Here is a 21,387-nt window from a genome sequence, read left to right as displayed (position 1 = left end):
GGCCCAGGCCCTATGTGACCCTGAGGAGGGGGAGAGAGCCAAGGCTCCTGCACCCCCTTGCCAGCCAGCTCTACCCACAAGGGTCAGCCCTTCCACACAAAGCAAGGGCACACTCTGCTCCCCCTGCACCAGGTCCTCTGGCCCTTTAAGAGCAGGAGTACAGTCCCCCTCCCACTCTCATGGAACGTCTCCTCAGGCGCGGCAACGCCATTGGTTGGCACCGTCACTCCAGGCAACGGGGGGTCGGGGACGCTCACCGCCGCCCGGCTCGAGTTTCCCTACAGCGTAGAACGTTGCCCATAGCTCTCCCATTGGCTGCCACCGTCGCCCGGGCAACGACGGGCGCGGCCGGGACGCTAACCCGTCACGGTCTCGGGTTTCCCGGCCGAAGGTTCACCCGCTCCCTGATTGGCTGGCCGCCGTCGCCGGGGCAACGGGAGGACGCTGAGCGCGGCGCCGCTCGAAGGCCCCGCAGCGAGCCGCGGCCTTTCCTGGTCGCGGTGCCCGGGGCCGGGCCCGCTGTGCGGCGGGAAGCGAGCATGGCTCAGAGCGGGGTGCTGCTGACCAGGGAGCCGGCGCCGCAGGCGGTGCCGGTGTCCGAGCTGCCCGTGAAGGCGTACGAGGCGGCGCTGAACACGGGGCCGGACTCCTCGTGCGGCCTGGCCACGGCCGGCTTCCGCGCCGCCAAGTACCTGACCGAGGAGTGGCACCAGCACAACTACGCCCAGTACCACCAGGCCTTCGCCGACCGCGACGGCTCCGAGCGCTGCCGCCACGAGTCCCAGAGCCTGGCCGCCTACGCCGCCGCCCTGGCCCAGCGCAGCCAGGAGGACTCCACCGCCAAGCTGGGCCAGCGCCTCCAGGACACGCACTTCTGGAAGGCCGAGCTCCAGAGGGAGACCGAGGACCTGAGCGCCGAGACCGACCTGCTGGCGGCCCAGAAAGTGCGGCTGGAGCGGGCGCTGGACGCCACCGAGGTGCCCTGCACCATCGCCACCGACAACCTGCAGTGCCGCGAGAGGAGGCAGCCGGGGGACCTGGTTCGGGACCAGGTGGAGACGGAGCTGCTGAAGGTGAGTGGGGCGGGGGCCTGCCCTGAGGCCCTTCCGCAGCCGCCTTCATCTCTAAAATGCCCAGGGGCTGCGATGATGGGCAGCGCCGCAGTACCCTAAGGTAGACAGACTGTGGAGATCACCCCCCATGGAGACCTGTCCCAGCAGAGCACAGACCTGGCTCTGCTTCCTGGCCTTGTGGCCTGTTGTGTTCCCAACCGTTTGGTTCTCACTGCTTGGGCAGGACCAGGGGAGACTAAAGGTCCTTGCCTGCTACCTCTCCCCCTTGGTCCTGGTCTTGATATTGAATCCGGCCCCTGTTGCTGCCAGCTCCACCTGGCAGGAGGGTTACACAAGCAAGATCAGAATGGAGGCCTCTGAGATCGACATGGAGCATCACATACTGGCATGAGACATCCATGGGCTGCACCTCCATATAAAATATAAGGTGCCAGTTAAGTGCCACCCTAGGTTCTTGGCTAGTTGCCAGTTGTAGCCCTTGGGTGGGCAATGTCCAGCCACCCTTCTCATAACTGTCTTCCTGTACATGGTATTGTTTTTGTCCTGCTGAGGGAAAGAAAGAGAGAGGTGGTGTTTCAACACAAAGCAGGATCTTTATCATGCTGCAAGATTGATACAGTATTGAGATTACAAGGTAGATGGGTGACAACTGTGTGGGGTGACAGCGTAGGCAGGCAGAGGGTATATACAGGTGATACTTTTCTGGCAAACTTAGTTTAGCAAACATGAAATAAACTAACATTTATTTGAGCATAAGCTTTCATCTGATGAAGTGAGCTGTAGCTCACAAAAGTTTATGCTCAAATAAATTTGTTAGTCTCTAAGGTGCCACAAGTCCTCCTTTTTTTTTTTTTTTTGCGGATACAGACGAATACGGCAGCTACTCTGAAACTGAAATAAACTGTTTTGGAACATGTTCCCCAAAGAGAGCCTCCAGCAGAAACTTTAACATCTGCTTTGGAGATGCTGGGATTTTCAATGCGATGTTGTGTGCAGAATGCGTTGGGTCAAATTCTACTCTCATAGCTGTACAATTCCATGAATGTAATTATGGTTGAACGGGTGTAACTGAGGACAGATTCTGGACCCATTTTGCATTCTGGAATGCTCCTTATTCTTGCATCTAAGGAATCAGTTAATATCTAGTTTTTTGCAATCTCCAATATATTTTGAAGGTTCCAAAATTGATTCAGGACGAGTTATTGACCAGATTAAACGGCAATATTAGTACTTAACAAAAAACAGAGCCGGACTTCATAGTGGATGGGAAGCAATTAGGATATTATAGGAGTTCTTTAATTGGGATCATGCAGATGTTGTAACCAGTGTTCATGGGAATATTCTAGTTGATAGTAAAAATATGAAATTACTATTAAATAGCATAAAGGATAACATAGTGGCCTGTCCTTCTGTTGCATAAACATTAACATGATTATACCCAGATTATCAAGCAGAAATTCTCTTAACAGGCTCTTGACGCTTTATGGAGAACTTTGTCAAACGTACATTTACAAAAATATTCATCTGGCATAGCTTATTTCCTGTATTACTCACCTGTTACTCACTGTTATGAAGGATACTTAGTTCATTTCTAAGGAGCCCATCTGCTGCTGCTGCTAGTTCTTCACTTTTTAAATCGTAATTCTGTTTCTGATGACAAAGCATCAACAGCCAACTGGACCTGTCATAAAGAAAGAATGATGTGATTTCAGAAGAGGCATAAGCACCAGAAGCAGATGAACTCTTGAGAAGCTAAGATTCTGTTACCATGCCAATGACCTTTGCAAAGAGGAATGAGGGAAACGAATGAATAATATGAGAACAACAACAACAGTGCAAGAGTTAACTGAAATACATGAATTTTGCAGCAGAGATGTTTGCAAATAGAATGATTTGAAGTGAATTCTTTGTGACTTTGCCAGCTCTTTAAGACCTGGTTATGCTAAATGCCCCACTCTCATTCCAGAAAATCAATCTCTATCTTGTATGTCTTGCTGTTTCCAATCGTAGAATAGTAATACTTGTCACTCAGCCATGAGTTCTGACTGCTCATGGCTCAGATTTCAAAGCTAATGCATGTTTATAATGGTTTGATTTGCTGGTGGGTTTATTTCCATTTGCATATTGATTTGGAGGAGATACGCAGTTTTATTAAAAATTTGTTCCAAATCCTGTTCACCTGTCCAACCACCTTCCATGCTAACCCCTCCCTCAAACAATGGAGGATCAGAGCTGCTCATTCTAGGTTTGTCTTTTCCTCCTTTGGAACTGGGAAGGGACGATGGGCCATATGTTCCTCTCCCAGTGAAAACTCAAAGGTAGGGAAACAGCATTCTAAAGACACTACCTGGTCAGCTGTGTGGAGAGTCTGACATACCTTCCCTTGGGCAGAGGTTTTTTGATCGCATGGGGAAATTGAATTCCAGGGTGTCTGTGCAATCAATTCAGTCCCTTTTCACTGATTTCATGCCCCCCTACCCTACTAGGCTTGGCACATTCCAACCTTATTTCCATTGGTACAATACCCCCGATGTGGCAGTGCACTAATATCCATAGAATTGTTCAGTTGGAAGGGACCACAGGAGGCCATGCTGAGGCAGAAAGGTCTATTGAGCCTGCCCTGACAGGTGTTTGTCTAACCTGTTCCAGTGCTTAAATCCTTAGAGTTAAAATGGTTTTCCTAATATCTAACCTAAATCTCCCTTGCTGCAAACTGAGCTGATTACGTTTTCTCCTACCAGGTGTGCTTGGCAAGGAGCCCCGTTCATTCCCCCTGGGAAATCTGTTATTTGTGGGGATGGATGTATCAAGTAGAGTGGTTACTCCCTGGCCCCCCAAATCCACACAGCTGTAGCTATGTGGGGGAGGTGGAAACAGGCAGAGCAGGTTACTGCTCCCATTTCCTGTCATTTTGGGGCCTTTTCACTGATATGTGGGATCCTTTGCTCTCCTCTACTCTGCAGTGTTCAGATCCTGTATTATGAGAGTCCCTGAAAGATAGGCACCTTCTCAGCAGCGCTTGGACACATGGAAGTTAGGAGCGTAAATACCTTTGATGATCTGGGCAATGGTGTTTATAGAGACAGCACCAACAGACACGCAAGCTGAGGAAACCCTTTGCATGGAAGGGTAATTTCCTTTTCCTTCCAGCAGAAGTCACTTTAGCAGGTGACCACAGTAAGAAACCAGGGGTAGCTAGAGGGAAGATTTCCTGCTACTTTTTGTCATATAGAGGGTTTCAGCCTCTCTCTCCTAGAGGTAGTAGAGGGAGGAGTCATATTGAGAACACATAGGGTGATATGTAATACTGCCTGTTTCACTACTACCATAATGAGGGATGAATATGTTTCAGTGAAAGATCTTCAGGTGAGTAATATAAATCAGATGTGTAGTACTTAGGTGACTTTTACTTAGAAAGGAGTGAATCAGCTTAGATGACGTATTGAAGTGAGGTATTTTAAGGGCAGTTCCAGTTAGGAAAGGAAGGTTGGAGGAAGGAGCAGAATGGTCTTTCATGATGAATAAAGATGTATCCATGTAAGTTACATCACTTTTCTTTCTTCCAACATCAGACTACTGCACGTGAAATATCTGATCTCAGGAAAATATAAACATGCATCTAACTCTGAATGATGTATTTGACTATCATAGCACATCTCATCATATACTCTAAATCTCCTCTGCGTCATTGTAATGCCAGATTAATAACTTTTTGTGCCTGCATCTAATATTATATTATAAGCACTAGCATGGGCTTGTCACATGGTGGTATAAATCATGTGTCAGGTATGTATATTTTGCATGTCAAATGGTATTTCTACACATGCAGTCTCCAGATTGATTAATTTAGGGCCAAATACCACCCTGGTTTAAACAGAAAACTCTGCTTATACCACCCTGGCTTAAGAAACTCACAAACATTTGCTTTTAAAAATTCCCATTATTTTCTCCAAGTGATATTAATGAGATGCACAAAATTATGCATTGTGATGGATTGATCACTAGATTCATTCTACCTAGGAAAGCACCATCTATAGCACCATAAAACTAAAACCTGTAATAAAATAAATTACCTACTAAATTTTAAACTGTAAAATGTTCATTTTGTTTTAAATTGACAATCATTTTATGATGGTCATGAAGATTATTATTCGTAACTATGGAAAAGAAAACTGAAAATTAAATGAGATCCTTTTAGATTCCATGACATTTCATTTTAATAGCTGAGATGACCAGATATACATGAGAACATATCGTCCATCAAGTCCGATACTTACAACTCTGAGAAATACAAATCTACATTATTGTCATCCTCTGAACTACAAAAGTGCTGCTAGTGACTAAAATCCTTTAATAGTCCCTTCCTCTCATAATATATGAAGGGTCTTCAAGCTAATTAATACTACAGTTCCATGCACACTCTAAATAAAGGTAATATAGAATCACAGGGATGTCGGGCTGGAAGGGATCTTGAGAGGTCATCAAGTCCAGCCCCCTCTGCTCAGGCTGGACCAAGTAAACCTAGAACATCCCTGACATGCGTTTGGAGATTTTTAAGAACCGGTTGGACAATGATGGAATTCCACAACCTTGAAAACCTATTCCACAGCTTAACTACCCTTAGAGTTATAACAACCCTTAACATATTTGACAACTCTTATCAAGTCGTCCCTCAATCTACTTTTCGCCAGATTAAGCATGTCCAGATTTTTTAAATCTGTGCTCATAGATCAGGTTTGCTAAACCATGTTTCATTTTTGTTGCTCTCCTCTGGACTGTCTCCAATTTGTCCACGTCTTTCCTAAATTATGGTGCCTATAGTTGGACACAGTACTCTAGGTGAGGCCTCACCAGTGTCAAGTAGAGTGGGACAATTACCTCCTGGGTCTTACGTATGACACTCCTGTTAATACATCCCCAAAAGATATTAGCCTGTTTCATAACTGCATCACATTGTTGACTCATATTCAATTTGTAATCCTCTGTAACCCCTGGATCCTTTCCAGCAGTACGACCACCAGTTTTGTAGCTGTGGATTTGATTTTTCCTTCCTCATATACATTCTATAAATATATTCTACCACTTGTTAAACCACAAACCTCTCCCCATGGGGAATCACACAGTGATGGCAGGATTTGGTCCTAATTAGCTGTGCTTCCAGACTCTGACTCCCTTTATCATGGATGCTCACGGAAGCAGTGAAATTTCAAACAGCACCAGGCTGTGTTCCCCTGCAGGCCTGGGGAGCCAACTCCTCTGCCCCATCCCAGCTGGCCTGCTCCAAATCTGCAGCCTTGAACTCTGTGGAGCCACATGGAGGCACTTCTGCAGGTTTGGGGTTGGGGAAAGAGGGCCATGCTGCAGAGGCAAAACTTCCCCTTTTTTTAAGCACAACTAGGGTTGCCAACTTTCGAATCACACAAAATCGAACACCGCTAGCCCCACCCCTTCCCTGAGACCCCCCCCCCCCTTCTCACTATATTCCCCTCTCTCGGTGGCTCGCTCTCCCCCACCCTCACTCATTTTCACTGGGCTGGGGCAGGAGGTTGGGGTGTGGGAAGGGGTGAGGGCTATAACTGGGGGTGCGGGCTCCAGGGGTGCGGGCTCCCTAACACTATCCCTAATCCTAACCAGACACCTGGTCACCCTAAGCACCACACCAGCTCCATTTCCTATACAGATATGAAGGGGAGCATTTTGCATTGGTGAGCATGAATCATACATAGCTCAATCATACTCATCCCTCTGTCTCTTATGTGGTAAGATGTCTTCAGTTCTGAGTCTGTGAAGATTTACACAAGTGCACAACTTTAGGCACTGAGCAGGCCCACTGAACTTAGTGGGTTAAAGATAAGCACATGCATACATTTTGGAGGATTGGGGCCTTAATCGGGAATATTTAGTGTCCAATCCCACGGCTTTTATTCAGGCAAAACTCCCACTGAACTTTGCCTGAGTAATAATGCAGAAATTTGGGGCCTGTAGGTGTCTTTTGCTAGTTTGAACATACTCTACATTTATTTGCACACACTGTTTCAGGGTAAGAGGGAAGCTCATCTACTTTAAGGTTTGGAGTTAAATCAGGAATCCTAAACCTTCCCAAAGGGCTAAAAGGCATGGTTACTGACATGGTTTCTGGCTGTATGTTTCATGAGGTTGCTCTGCCAGTTTATGCAGCTTAAGAATTAGCATGGAGTTTATTTTAAATGTCATGAAAAATCATATGGCAGATCAGCATGCAGAAGTGGTTGTTATTTAAACCTGTGTGTCTGGAGCACATTAGGTTTATCTACTTCCCACTAGCATTATGGCTGCCGTGGATTATGGCTATTGCTTCTGCATTTCTTAAGTATTCTATTTAAGTGCACATCTCCCCCAGCAGAAATGCAGTTACTTTTATTGTAGGTCATTCAACAAGAGTCTCCTTTATTTTAGTACTGCATCTCTTTTGCCATGTAAGAGACCTATTAATTGGTAATGGAAGGCTTTTCATATTCAAAGCTGTGCAATTAAATTGCACATTGATCATAGGTAATGCTATTGCCTCTTTATTTAAACTGAGGATACACCACACAACATGAAATCAATTATCTTTAATGGCATTTCAAATCTCGGGTCTTGCTAAATCTTTTAAAATATTTGTAACAAAATGGTGCTGTCTAACAATTCAACCCTCGTAACATTTCCTTCCTTGGTATTCCTCATTGCAAGGGCAGTTTATTAAAGAGACACTGTCAACTTTTTTTAATAGGTTTCATTTTAACAGTGCATCTCAGAATCTTAAAAATGCCATTTTCACCCTGATCAGACTTGTCCTTTTTCTGTTTAAAATAAATTGTTCTTTATTATTTTCCTCCTTTGTTTCTTATGGAGAATAAGCTGATGTGTCAGTGGCTTGTATACATCCTTATTTGTCTAAAACATTGTAATATAATCAACTGGTGCAAGCACAGTTCTAAGAATAGTGTTTGATAGTAAATATGTTCTCTCTCTGCTGGCCAGATGACTGTCATTGGAGTAAAATAGCAACATTAATGAGGAGTTTTTTAATGCCCTGTAGCTCTTTTTAATGTCTAGGCCACAAATAATAAGCGGAGGAAATAAGGTAGGAAATGTGGTATCTTTTATTGGACCAGCTAATAAATAACAGTGCACAAGCTTCCAGGGCAGAAAGGTCATTTCATTAAGTATTGGTAGAATCATAGAATCATAGAATATCAGGGTTGGAAGGGACCTCAGGAGGTCATCTAGTCCAACCCCCTGCTCAAAGCAGGACCAATCCCCAATTAAATCATCCCAGCCAGGGCTTTGTCAAGCCTGACCTTAAAAACTTCTAAGGAAGGAGATTCTACCACCTCCCTAGGTAACGCATTCCAGTGTTTCACCACCCTCCTAGTGAAAAAGTTTTTCCTAATATCCAACCTAAACCTCCCCCACTGCAACTTGAGACCATTACTCCTTGTCCTGTCCTCTTCTACCACTGAGAATAGTCTAGAACCATCCTCTCTGGAACTACCTCTCGGGTAGTTGAAAGCAGCTATCAAATCCCCCCTCATTCTTCTCTTCTGCAGACTAAACAATCCAAGTTCCCTCAGCCTCTCCTCATAAATCATGTGTTCCAGACCCCTAATCATTTTTGTTGCCCTTCGCTGGACTCTCTCCAATTTATCCACATCCTTCTTGAAGTGTGGGGCCCAAAACTGGACACAGTACTCCAGATGAGGCCTCACCAATGTCGAATAGAGGGGGACGATCACTCCCTCCATCTGCTTGCTATGCCCCTACTTATACATCCCAAAATACCATTGGCCTTCTTGGCAACAAGGGCACACTGCTGACTCATATCCAGCTTCTCGTCCACTGTCACCCCTAGGTCCTTTTCCGCAGAACTGCTGCCTAGCCATTCGGTCCCTAGTCTATAGCGGTGCATTGGGTTCTTCCGTCCTAAGTGCAGGACTCTGCACTTATCCTTATTGAACCTCATCAGATTTCTTTTGGCCCAATCCTCCAATTTGTCTAGGTCCCTCTGTATCCTATCCCTGCCCCCCAGCGTATCTACCACTCCTCCTAGTTTAGTATCATCCGCAAATTTGCTGAGAGTGCAATCCACACCATCCTCCAGATCATTTATGAAGATATTGAACAAAACCGGCCCCAGGACCGACCCCTGGGGCACTCCGCTTGACACCAGCTGCCAACTAGACATGGAGCCATTGATCACTACCCGTTGAGCCCGACAATCTAGCCAACTTTCTACCCACCTTATAGTGCATTCATCCAGCCCATACTACTTTAACTTGCTGACAAGAATACTATGGGAGACCGTGTCAAAAGCTTTGCTAAAGTCAAGAAACAAAACATCCACTGCTTTCCCTTCATCCACAGAGCCAGTAATCTCATCATAGAAGGCGATTAGATTCGTCAGGCATGACCTTCCCTTGGTGAATCCATGCTGACTGTTCCTGATCACTTTCCTCTCATGTAAGTGCTTCAGGATTGATTCTTTGAGGACCTGCTCCATGATTTTTCCGGGGCCTGAGGTGAGGCTGACTGGCCTGTAGTTCCCAGGATCCTCCTTCTTCCCTTTTTTAAAGATTGGCACTACATTAGCCTTTTTCCAGTCATCTGGGACTTCCCCCGTTCACCACGAGTTTTCAAAGATAATGGCCAATGGCTCTGCAATCACAGCCGCCAATTCCTTTAGCACTCTTGGATGCAACTCGTCCGGCCCATGGACTTGTGCACATCCAGCTTTTCTAAATAGTCCCTAACCACCTCTTTTTCCACAGAGGGCTGGCCATCTACTCCCCATGCTGTGATGCCCAGCGCAGCAGTCTGGGAGCTGACCTTGTTAGTGAAGACCGAGGCAAAAAAAGCATTGAGTACATTAGCTTTTTCCACATCCTCTGTCACTAGGTTGCCTCCCTCATTCAGTAAGGGGCCTACACTTTCCTTGACTTTCTTCTTGTTGCCAACATACCTGAAGAAACCCTTCTTGTTACTCTTGACATCTCTTGCTAGCTGCAGCTCCAGGTGCGATTTGGCCCTCCTGATTTCATTCCTACATGCCCGAGCAATATTTTTATACTCTTCCCTGGTCATATGTCCAACCTTCCACTTCTTGTAAGCTTCTTTTTTATGTTTAAGATCCGCTAGGATTTCACTGTTAAGCCAAGCTGGTCACCTGCCATATTTACTATTCTTTCGACACATCGGGATGGTTTGTCCCTGTAACCTCAACAGGGATTCCTTGAAATACAGCCAGCTCTCCTGGACTCCTTTCCCCTTCATGTTAATCCCCTAGGAGATCCTACCCATCCATTCCCTAAGGGAGTCGAAGTCTGCTTTCCTGAAGTCCAGGGTCCGTATCCTGCTGCTTACCTTTCTTCCCTGTGTCAGGATCCTGAACTCAACCAACTCATGGTCACTGCCTCCCAAATTCCCATCCACTTTTGCTTCCCCCACTAATTCTTCCCGGTTTGTGAGCAGCAGGTTAAGAAAAGCTCCCCCCCTAGTTGGCTCCTCTAGCACTTGCACCAGGAAATTGTCCCATACGTTTTCCAAAAACTTCCTGGATTGTCTATGCACCGCTGTATTGCTCTCCCAGCAGATATTAGGAAAATTAAAGTCACCCATGAGAACCAGGGCGTGCGATCTAGTAGCTTCTGCGACTTGCTGGAAGAAAGCCTCATCCACCTCATCCCCCTGGTCCGGTGGTCTATAGCAGACTCCCACCACTACATCACTCTTGCATGATGGCACTTCAGGAACAAAGCAAACTTCTTACAACCTAAGATGCTTCCTTGTTCAGTAAAGGATATTTTAAAATACAGACTTTTAGTTTCCTATCCAAATAAATTTAATTATGAAATTAGCATGATACATCAGTTCAACCTGGGGCTTTAGACATCTGTCCCATTATCAAGGAGGTGGGTCAACTCTTCAGGGCATAAACTAATCACCTGCTGGCTTTAGGAGACAATTGGTCCTCCATCTACAACATTGTTGAACTGACTAGATGCATTATGAGATTTTTCCATATTCCTTGGTGTTGTCCATTACCAGATGCAGGATTCTGGACTAAGTTGGTCTGATCCTATATGACAAAGCTTTGAAATTCAATAGATTATTTTTCAGTGGGTGCCTTAAAGCCATTTAAACATACAATAATTTTGTAAAAGGTCTAGCACCAACATCTATATATCAGCCTATACTGTTGCAAATCTTGTCTTAAATATGATAAAACATATTCCTTCCTCTTAATATACATGCAGTATTAAAACAACAAATTCTAAAGAATGGAAATACTTTAAGCATTAGTCACAAACCTGTAATTTATTGAGTGAATTCAATGTTGATTGATCTACCTTATATTTGAATCATATCTAACTCCTTGGAAGATCTTGACAAAGTCTTTACAATAATGAAAAATAGTGTCACAAAGAGAATGGATAATTAGTGGACAATTTAGCAACGCACCAGTAGTGGTTGAAAGCAAAGGTCTCTGAAAATGGGATGTACTGAATATCATAATTTTTATATTTTTATCTAGGAAGTTGAACTTATCAGAAATGTACAAGAACTTCTGAAGAGAACTTTGATGCAAGCTGTTAACCAGATGCAGTAAGATGCTTTTCACTGTTCCTAAGTACTTAATGATTTATAGGACCAAATTCATTCCTGACCTCTATGGACACAACTGTCAGTAGGTGAAATTCACAAGGCCTATGCACTACCTACCATTCTATTTAAGCCCTCAAAATAGATACAATTATGTATATGGAAAGGCAGCATTGTAAGGAAGCCAGGTGGTGTAAGAGAAGTGCCATGTCTTTTTGTAGCAATAGTTACCATTATTCTATAACATTAGGTCAGATTTTTCATCTTGCTTTCAAATAGATCTGTCTAGTTCTGTGATGGCTCAAAATTGCATTTAAGTAGAAGTACAGTAAAAACATTTTATTCTGTTGAAGTCACTGCTCTATTGCATTGGGATAGTACAGCTATTTTAAAATCTCTTTTTAAACAGTTTGTTAGAAAAAAGTACCCTTGTGCCCCCTGAGCTGTTGCCGTCAGATGTGAGTATGAATTAAGGAAGTGAAAAAACCTGACAGTATCTTTGCTAGTATGGAAGTCTGTTTGCTCTTGAAAAGTAGTGTTTACATTTATGTTACAATATACCTGTCTGAAGATAAGATGTTTACTAAATTCTAAGGTATTTCAAGGTGAGGCAATTAATAGTACACATTACATTTCAAAATCTTTTATTCTTATCAGCCAGCATTTGTCTTATTTTCTTAGATATGAAGCAGAATATTATTTTAATAAAGAATGCTTATAAAAAGTGGAATCACACAACAATTTCAAATGGTTTAATTACCTCTGTGATGGGTTACCCCCCACTCCGGGGTGCCACCTGATGTACTGGGGTACCACTGACCCCTCCTATTCCATCAGCCTGGGCTCCCTTACTCTGGCCTGCTGAGCCAAGCCCTCAAGCCTCCTCCAGCAAACACATAGGTAGGGACACACCAGCTGTGGAATGACATGGATACTGAAATCAGCTCTGCATGGGAAGACTCAGCTAGGGAATTGCCCAGCACTCAAGTGCACACCCCCGCTGGGGTGCAAACCCAAAATTGTTTTGTCTGTGATGCACAGAGAACTATACAGCGTAAGCTTATTGAAATTCGCCTCCTCCCTCAATGTGGAGGAAGATATGCACAGTTTCCTCCCCCCCGCCCTGTTATGAATTCCACAAACTGGGTTTAGAGAAAACAAAAGCAAGCTTATTAACTACACAAGATAGATTTTAAGTTTTTATAAGGGATAGCAAACAGATCAAAGCAGATTACTGAGCAAATAAAACAAACACGCAAACTAAGCTTAATACACTAAAGAAACTGGTTACAAGTAGTAATTTCTCACCCTAAATGTTGTTTTAGGCATTTCTTTCACAAGCCAGACACCTTTTCCAGCCTGGGCTCAGCTCTCCCCGCCCCCCCCCTTTGTCTTTGTTTCTTAGGCCTTGTCTACACTGCCACTTTACAGTGCTGCAACTTTCTCGATCAGGGGTGTGAAAAAACACGCCTCCCCCACCCCGAGCGCTGCAAGTTTCAGCGCTGTAAAGAGCTCTCTCCCAGTGCTGGTGCCACGACTACACAGCCACATTACAGCGCTGCTGCAGCTTTAGATGTTTCCAGCAGTCATCCTGGGCGGGGGTTCAGTGAAGAAAGAACCCTGATTAACTCCCTTCCCTCCCTTAAATAGGATTCACATATGGCAGGAATCCTTTGTCTTTCAGTGTGATTCCCACCCCCCTCAGTGGAAAAATATTGGTATTCTATGTTGGAGTCCAGTACCAGGTGACATGACCACATGACCCTGTAGTGTCAAAGCAGCCATGAGGCAAAGGTCATTTGTAGCATCCCAGGAAGCTTCTCCAGAAGGTGGGAGATTAGCATCTTCAAAGACCTATTGTTCTCCTTAATGGTTCATTGACTTGTCCCCAGCTAGCCAGCCAGGCTGATTGCATTTTGTCTGGTGGGCGTTCCCCAGGGGCAAACACTTTTGTAGTTAAGATGTATAGTCAATATTCCAAAGTTTAGATACAAAAATGATACATGCATACAAATAGGATAATCATATTCAGTAAATCATAACCTTTCCAATGATATCTCACATGCCTTATCTTGCACAAAACATATCATAGTTATGCTATAATCATATTATAACAATATTTCTATGAAGAATACGGGCTGTTGTGTTGCAACCTCCATCAAAGCACAATACAGGATCTATTGAGTTCAGACTTTACTTTGTATTAATAATTGTTTTATGATCGTCTTGGTGTAGTATTACATAGGTTAACATTTGTAGACTTTTTGATTCCTTAGTTCATACTGACATCTGGTGGTAACAGGCGAGAGAAAAATGGTACATTTTATAATTAACTGTTGCTAAAGATCTTTAAATTAATTGTGGTAGGCAGGAGAGATTTAATTTAGAATAAAGCAACAGGTTTAATTTTTAATGTCATTATACTGTGTTTTCTGAGGATCAAATCATGCTGTCTCCTTGATAAAAACTTTGGGTGAGTGGGAAAGAGGACTAAGAAAACCATGTGGGTCACATTATGGAGTTCCCATATGGGCTCCCTGTCCACCAGGATTACTCTGTGAAACCCCAGGTCCAGCTCTGCACCTCACCATCAGACCTCCAGCTATTGTAGTTAGTGCAGAGGAGAGTTGGGGCGGAGGGATGGAAGTGGGTAGTAGGATGCTGCTGTGCAAGGTTGGGGAAATAGATTTTGGGCTGGAATTTTCAAAGGATCGGAGGAGGGTTAGCTACCCAGCTTTCTTTGAAAGTCCTAGGCTCTGTCCTCTGGACTCATACATTTTCATGATGTTTTTGCAAGGTCGTATTATTTTTCCAGCACTGATTTGTGGTAATCTTCACCTTTTTAGATTAAATCGAGATCACAAGCAGATTTGTGAAATGGATTGGTCTGATAAGGTGGAAACATACAACATTGATGACAAATGTGGAAGATACAATAATCAGAGCACCAACATCCAGTTCCATCCCAGCTCATCAAAGTTTGAGGAAAGGTGAGGACTACTTGTTATTAACCTATACAAGGAAAGCCATTGAGATGTAAAGGATCCTCTGTATCAGCTAAAACCACACCATTTTTGTATATAAGTTTATTTTGTACCAAACAAATACATATTATATTTGCAAAAATATCAGTTCTTAGCAATAATTTGTTATAAACATTTGGGTGGGGTGTTATTCAAAACCCATTGAAGTCAATGCAAAGGCTTGATTAGATTGAATTACAGAAGGCCCTGGGTTAGTTGTTGAAAGAAAAGTTATATAGAACAGAATTTTATTGCTTAACTATTATAAATGTCACTTTTTTCCCTCCAATCACTATTCCTGCAACGTAGTTTACAAAATGTTATATAGTTCCTTCTGATGCTCAACAGATGGCAAAGTATTACCACAGAATCATATTTCAATCTGCTTTGTAGATAAAGTAGACATGGGTTTAAAGCTTAATTGGCTAGAAATCCTAGTGCTTATGTACCGCTGTCTTAACAATGTTTGCCACTCTCAGTATAGTTAAGATGTATGAGTGATTCTTATTTTTTGTTTTGCCTTTATTCTATTTGTTAAAGGTGATAGAACTTCTGATGATTCTATTTAGCGTATCTCCCTCTGCTTCAGAAGTGAGAGGACAGGTGAGAGTACTCCCACCTGCTGTTCCCCCATGTTTTATTTATAGTAATATTAAAGGGTGCATGCCATAGCAGGAAAGTTTATGGGATGATAAAACCCAAGGAAATGGAACAGTTCTGCTTTGGCTTTTCTTTTCCATTGCAACTTGAACAAAGTTGTTCATGAGAGTGATTCCTGCCCTATCCCTTACAGTGCCTCAACGCCTGAAACCTGGGCAAAATTCAGCCATGACAACATCTATAGGGCAGAGCGAGAGCGACTGGCTTCCATCAACCTCCGTTTATTGATTGACAATATCCTTCATGACACAGCTGAGGATCTCCACTTGCAGTGCGCTGCTGTCAATGAGGCTTTTGCTAAACGCTGTGAAGAGATGGAAGATGCAAAACACAAACTGGAACATCATTTGAAAAAAGTAAGGGTGCCCCTGAGTTTATTGGCTAAGCTGCTTCCACTAGTTTTCACACATATTGAGATCATCACCGCAGAATGATCAAGAAAGAAGAATTGCTTAGTCCATTTAGAGTATAGAATAGTATTTTGTGTCAGTTTAGTATCTGATAGGGTTTCCAGTTGTGACCCTGATTCAGCAGAACATCTAAGCACATGATTATATTTAAGTGTGCTTAAGTTCCCTTATTGTCACTGCATCACTAAATCACGGTGGACTTAAAATGCATGCTCAAAGTTAAGCACATGCTTAAGTGCTTTGCTGAATCAGGGCCTAACTCCTGCCCTGGCAAGGAGATGAACTTTATGATCTAATAGGTGTTTCCCACCTGTCTATCTGTAAAGTACTAGGTCAATGTTCATCTCAGGTGTAGCCCCACTGAAGTCAGTGGAATTAACCCAGGGTGGATTTTTCCCACTGTATCCATGTGTGAAGAGTACACAGTGTGTATCTTGCTGTACATGCAAGACACGTACACATACAACATAGACTCCTATTTAAAAGCTATTAATAGGGTGAGATGTTTCAAGATGTTGTTGGAGGCAAAGTAAAAATGCTTTGGATCCCATTGAAGGGCAGCTCTGAGCTAGCAGAGGACAGGTGGGGGCGGGGATAGAGAAATGGTAACATTTTTATGAACATGTCACTCCTAAATAGAAGCATCCACAGTAGTGTGCATTATGGTGCCTTTTCCATAACATATCTAATAAACTAGTGAGAGCATTTTTACTGTGACTGTACCTCTTCAAGGGAAGATTACAGTAGTCAGTATCATATACATCACTGCCAGTAACCACTAGTTCAGTGGTTCCCAAACTTGTTCTGCCGCTTGTTCAGGGAAAGCTCCTGGTGGGCCAGGCCGGTCTGTTTACCTGCCGCGTCCACAGATTCAGCCAATCGCGGCTCCCAGTGGCTGTGGTTCGCTGCTCCAGGCCAATGGGAGTTGCTGGAAGCAGCGGCCAGTACGTCCCTCAGCCCACACCGCTTCCAGCAGCTCCCATTGGCCTGGAGCAGTGAAACGTGGCCAGTGGGAGCCACGATTGGCCGAACCTGCGGATGCGACAGGTAAACAAACCAGCCTGGCGTGCCAGGGGCTTTCCCTGCACAAAATGGCGGAACAAGTTTGGGAACCACTGCACTAGTTGCTTCCCAAGATTATTTTTATTATTATACTCTTAAAAAGCGAGCATTTAGCATGGTACACTGTGCATTCTAAATGTATTACCTACTGTGTGTAAGGACAATACCATTGGTATGATACTTGTTTTTTAACGGCATCCACTGTAATACTACTGAAGTTCTATGGGCATTAATGTTAATTTCCATTTTGTTTTTTCTCCTTAAAGTCCAAAGGTGCAACAAACTGACATTCAGCAACTCATGACTGAATGATTCTGTGAAAATGCGTAATACCTTGTAAAAAAAAAAAATCAGAAATACAGATTCATGGGCCTTGATTCTACTCATTTTCACTGATTTAATTCTGGAGTAACTCCATCAAAGTCAGTGGAGTTCACTGGTTTTAAAGTAGATAAAGTGAGAAATCCTGATTCTTTTCATAGTGATTTCAGCTTCACTAATGCCAGAAATCTGTGAACATAAGCATAGGTAATCTTTCTGATCTAATTTAAAATAGCCTGTCACTTTTTGAGTAATTTACATTAATTGCAGTGCCAGAAATAATTCACCGAGACGGATTGTGCCATGAACAGGTTCCGATGAGAGTACAAATAGACGGTAGTATTTAATCAGCTGCAAAAATTCTTCAGCTTCTCTTTAAAATGGACATCATACTTTTCACTCTGCTCAGTGTAGGAACAGAGATAAGGAGACAAAAGAGCTTTATAGGGCCTTTGCACCTCCCAAATTCTGGCAGCAACGGGCTACCTAGCAGGAGCAAAACTACTGTTGATTCCTTGGGAGCATGAAGAGGCCCCATCATTTAATGTCTGTAAAGTGCTATACACACTAATAGTACCATATAAGTTAAATTTATTGTCTTAAACTTGTCTTTTTTCATGGATATTCTCTTCAAACAGACTCTTAAAGAGATTGGAGATCAAGAAAACAACATTGCTGCTCTCAAACAAGCTATTAAGGACAAAGAAGCTCCGCTGAAAGTGGCTCAGACAAGGCTGTACGACAGATCTTTTAGGCCCAACGTTGAGCTCTGCAGAGATCCAGCACAATTCAGGTAAACACATTAAAGAGAGAGTCATTAAAGACCCCAATTATATCAAAGACATTTTTAGAGAACTTCTGCCTGGCAGAGACATACAGTGGCAAAGAAATAAATGGTTTACCCATTCACAATAAGGTGTTATTGTGAATGTGTGTATCATTGACTTCAATGGGTTGACATAGATTCAATGGAGTTTTACCCATTGATGCCAGTTCTGAAATGTCAATTATCTAATCCCCAAGTTTAACAATGTCACTGCCACTGTTGTATGAAATATGTTGACATTTAGTTTTGTAGCATGTGGCCTTCAGCACTTAATTACTGGGCTTGATTCCAATACCTTTCACTGATGTGAACTGGGAGTTATGCCATTGAAATCAGCGTAAAGAAGATCTGAATCAGGTCCAAAATGTTTATAAATAGAGAATCCATAAACATATCTGTCCGCTTTCTTCTTTGAACAGTGGGGGTCTTTACCTTATCCAACTGATCCAAAATAACCTGACAGGTTGTAGATAATTTGCAGACGGTATGCTCTTGGCAGAGGTTCACTGGGAGGTGGATTATGTGGTGAATCAATTACGCTTCAAGCACTGCGAATGTAAATGGGCTGTGCATTTCTAGAAGCTGAGAAAACTCATCAGCTCCTCCAAAGAACTAGCTGATGGCATTCGATTTTCAGTAATAATCCATTTAAAAACTGGAGGGCAATAAATCCTTTCAAATTAAAGGTCGGAATGTAATTTGTTACTCTTGATCTCATTATTGTGCTTGTCATTGATTCTCCCACGTGTGTTTTTTTTCCCCTGCCCTTAGGAAAATTTGTGATCAGCTTTCCCAGGTGGTTATAGCAAAAATATACACCATTCAAAGCCAATATGCTGCTTCTCTCCTCTGTATAGTGATTCGATCATTTTACTTAATTCAAATGCTTTATGCTATCTCAGACACATTCATTTAGGCCCTGATTCAGCAAACCATCCCTACTCAAAGCTCTTAAACATGTGCATTGCTTCTAATAGGATATAAGGACATGCTTAAGTGCTTTGCTGAATAGCGATGTGTTTGTTTTTCTGAAATGGGGCCTTATATTGTTTCACTTTACTCCTCTCCCCCCAATACATACCCCTTATATATAGCATCCCCTTTTCCCAAGAAATAAACATTTGGGGGGAACTTTCAATGAGAGTCGTGCACCTAACTGCCTTTTATGGCTTTGAAACTCTTCTCTACAATTCATTCTAAAAAGAACCTAAGGAACGTGTGGTGATCTCACTTACATCAATGTACATCTGGAGTAACACTAGGGGCTTCAGTAGTTCCTCCAGTTGTACACCAGCGAGCAGAGGTAAAAATTTGGGCTTACATGAACGTTCAGACAGTCAAAAATCAGTCAGTCATCTAAACCATCTTTAGCCCTTCAGTTGTTAACATAGGATGCTTGCAGAATGGAATAGTATCTAGGACAACATATCATTCTTTCATGACTATTCCAAATGGGGAAAGGTTATCTTGGAGTTTGTTGAGCATATTTTTTACAATGTAAATTTTAGGAGACCTTTATAATTACAGTCGTTTTGAAATTAGTCCTAGCTTTATGTTTATTGGAAGAGACTTCATTCACAGCTCGGAGAGCAGCTTCATTTCATAATTCTTTAGCCCAAAGTCCATAGCACCCACCAGGCCCTGCTAGCCGTTGTACAGACTAACACCCAATTACTGGGCTGTTGAGTTTCAGAAGAACAAAGACAGCTAACCAGAGAACTATAACAGCTCACATGCCTTTGGAGCCTTCCTCTAATTTTGATTACTTATTTAATTCTATTCAGGTTGATCAGTGAAGTTGAAGAACTGACAGAGTCCATTGAGTCTCTGAAGCAGAAACTACTGGAGGCTGAACAGTCTCTGAGGAACCTGGAAGACACGCGGATGAGTCTGGAGAAGGAGATAGCTGTGAAATCGAACAGCATTTTTATTGATAGGCAGAAGTGCATGGCCCATCGCACGCGATACCCTGTTGTCCTTAAACTAGCAGGTTACCAGTAGCAATACTCTCTGTATTAATGATGTGAAGATTGGTAGAAAATCTTAACCAAAGATATTTAATTTTATAATAAGTGTGTAATATTATAGTCAATAAGAAACATAATTGGCTGTTAATTTCCTTTATTTAAATAAAAATGCATAAGCATAACATCACGGTTGGCTGTGGTTCTTGCAGTTGCATTCCACCTAAAATTTGATCTCTGTTTTCTTTTTGCGTGTGTAGTTCATACAGTATGTGATGTTTCAGGGCTTTTTTCCTCAGATCAAATAAATGAACGTGCGGGTTTTGGAACAAAGAAAGGCTTTTCTAGCTCCATTGTTTTCAAGCAACTTTACAGTGAACAAATAAGTGTGCTTGGGAAATAGAAGAATGCACACTTCAGTAAGGAAACAGATTAAATAGATTTTAGTTTCAAGCTGCCCAAGGGTTATGAAAGTAAAATTGTAGTTTTCACAGTCATGTGACAGTCTGAATACTAACTACACATAGCAAACCCATGATACCTGGATGTATAATCTGGCATTGAATGAAATGATTTTAACCAATCAAAACCAATTCAGTTTACTTTTAAAGAGAAGCTAAACAGCTAGTGAACAGGGAATGCTCTTTTTTCTCACTGCCTGTACCACTATCAGAGTCTACCTTTGATCTTTTCATGCTATTTTCACTGGCATCAATGGAAGTAGTGTATATGGATAGATAGTGAAATGTAACCCATGTTGGGCAGTCAAAAGACACATCAATTCCATCTGCATCAATGGAACCCTGTAACATATATCATCATTTATCTCAGGTCACAGGTGCCAGTTTGCTGGATTTGTGATATACAGGAGAAAAGGGGTTAAATGAAATAGATGTCCATTAAGACAAATTCATTGTCTCCTACATTACATATTTTTTATTTTTAAAAGGTAGTTTAGAAACTCCTTAACTCTGCATGGTCACTGCCTTATTTTCCTAAGTATGAGAGTACATTCATGTAACTGTTTTGCTCTCAGGCAGTTATTCGTTCATCCATCTCTTACGTTGACCCAGGAGGTGCATATCAGCTTTGGTCTGTTACCATCCTGAAATAAAAGTCTACCACTGTTTCTCTGAAAAGAACAACATCAGTAAAGCATATTCTGCCCACGGCTTCGATTTCTCGAGTTGTTTTGTATTCACGATTTTTTTTAAATAAAACATTGTCCTTGCAGTGATATTTTTATAGCCTGAATCACAATCATTAGAAGTAGATGGTATAGAGCAAAATAAGGAAAGTTTGTCTATCTCATGTCTCTAAACACAGGCAGCTAAAGCAATATACTAAAAAAAGAAGCACTTTGATGGTAAGCTCATGTGTTGTCCCCTTCTCATTCGTCAGGTTCTGAGTCCTTTCCTCTGCTTGGAG

At 42.6% G+C, this 21,387-nt stretch overlaps 1 protein-coding gene across 1 annotated transcript; it reads left to right on the top strand.

Annotated features, from left to right (window-relative positions):
• The first annotated feature begins 394 nt into the window (after positions 1-394).
• TEKT4 (tektin 4) lies at positions 395-20,144 on the top strand. Its single transcript, XM_084640387.1, has 6 exons — positions 395-1,073; positions 11,626-11,696; positions 14,540-14,683; positions 15,510-15,732; positions 17,808-17,962; positions 19,780-20,144. The coding sequence occupies exons 1-6, from the start codon at positions 540-542 to the stop codon at positions 19,994-19,996; spliced, it is 1,344 nt and encodes a 447-aa protein (XP_084496513.1). The 5' UTR covers positions 395-539; the 3' UTR covers positions 19,997-20,144.
• The last annotated feature ends 1,243 nt before the right edge of the window (positions 20,145-21,387 follow it).

The sequence above is a fragment of the Lepidochelys olivacea genome (assembly GCF_965140295.1).
Source record: "Lepidochelys olivacea isolate rLepOli2 genome assembly, chromosome: 10".
Classification (NCBI taxonomy): domain Eukaryota; kingdom Metazoa; phylum Chordata; order Testudines; family Cheloniidae; genus Lepidochelys; species Lepidochelys olivacea.
This window is presented reverse-complemented; position numbering and strand designations above follow the sequence as displayed.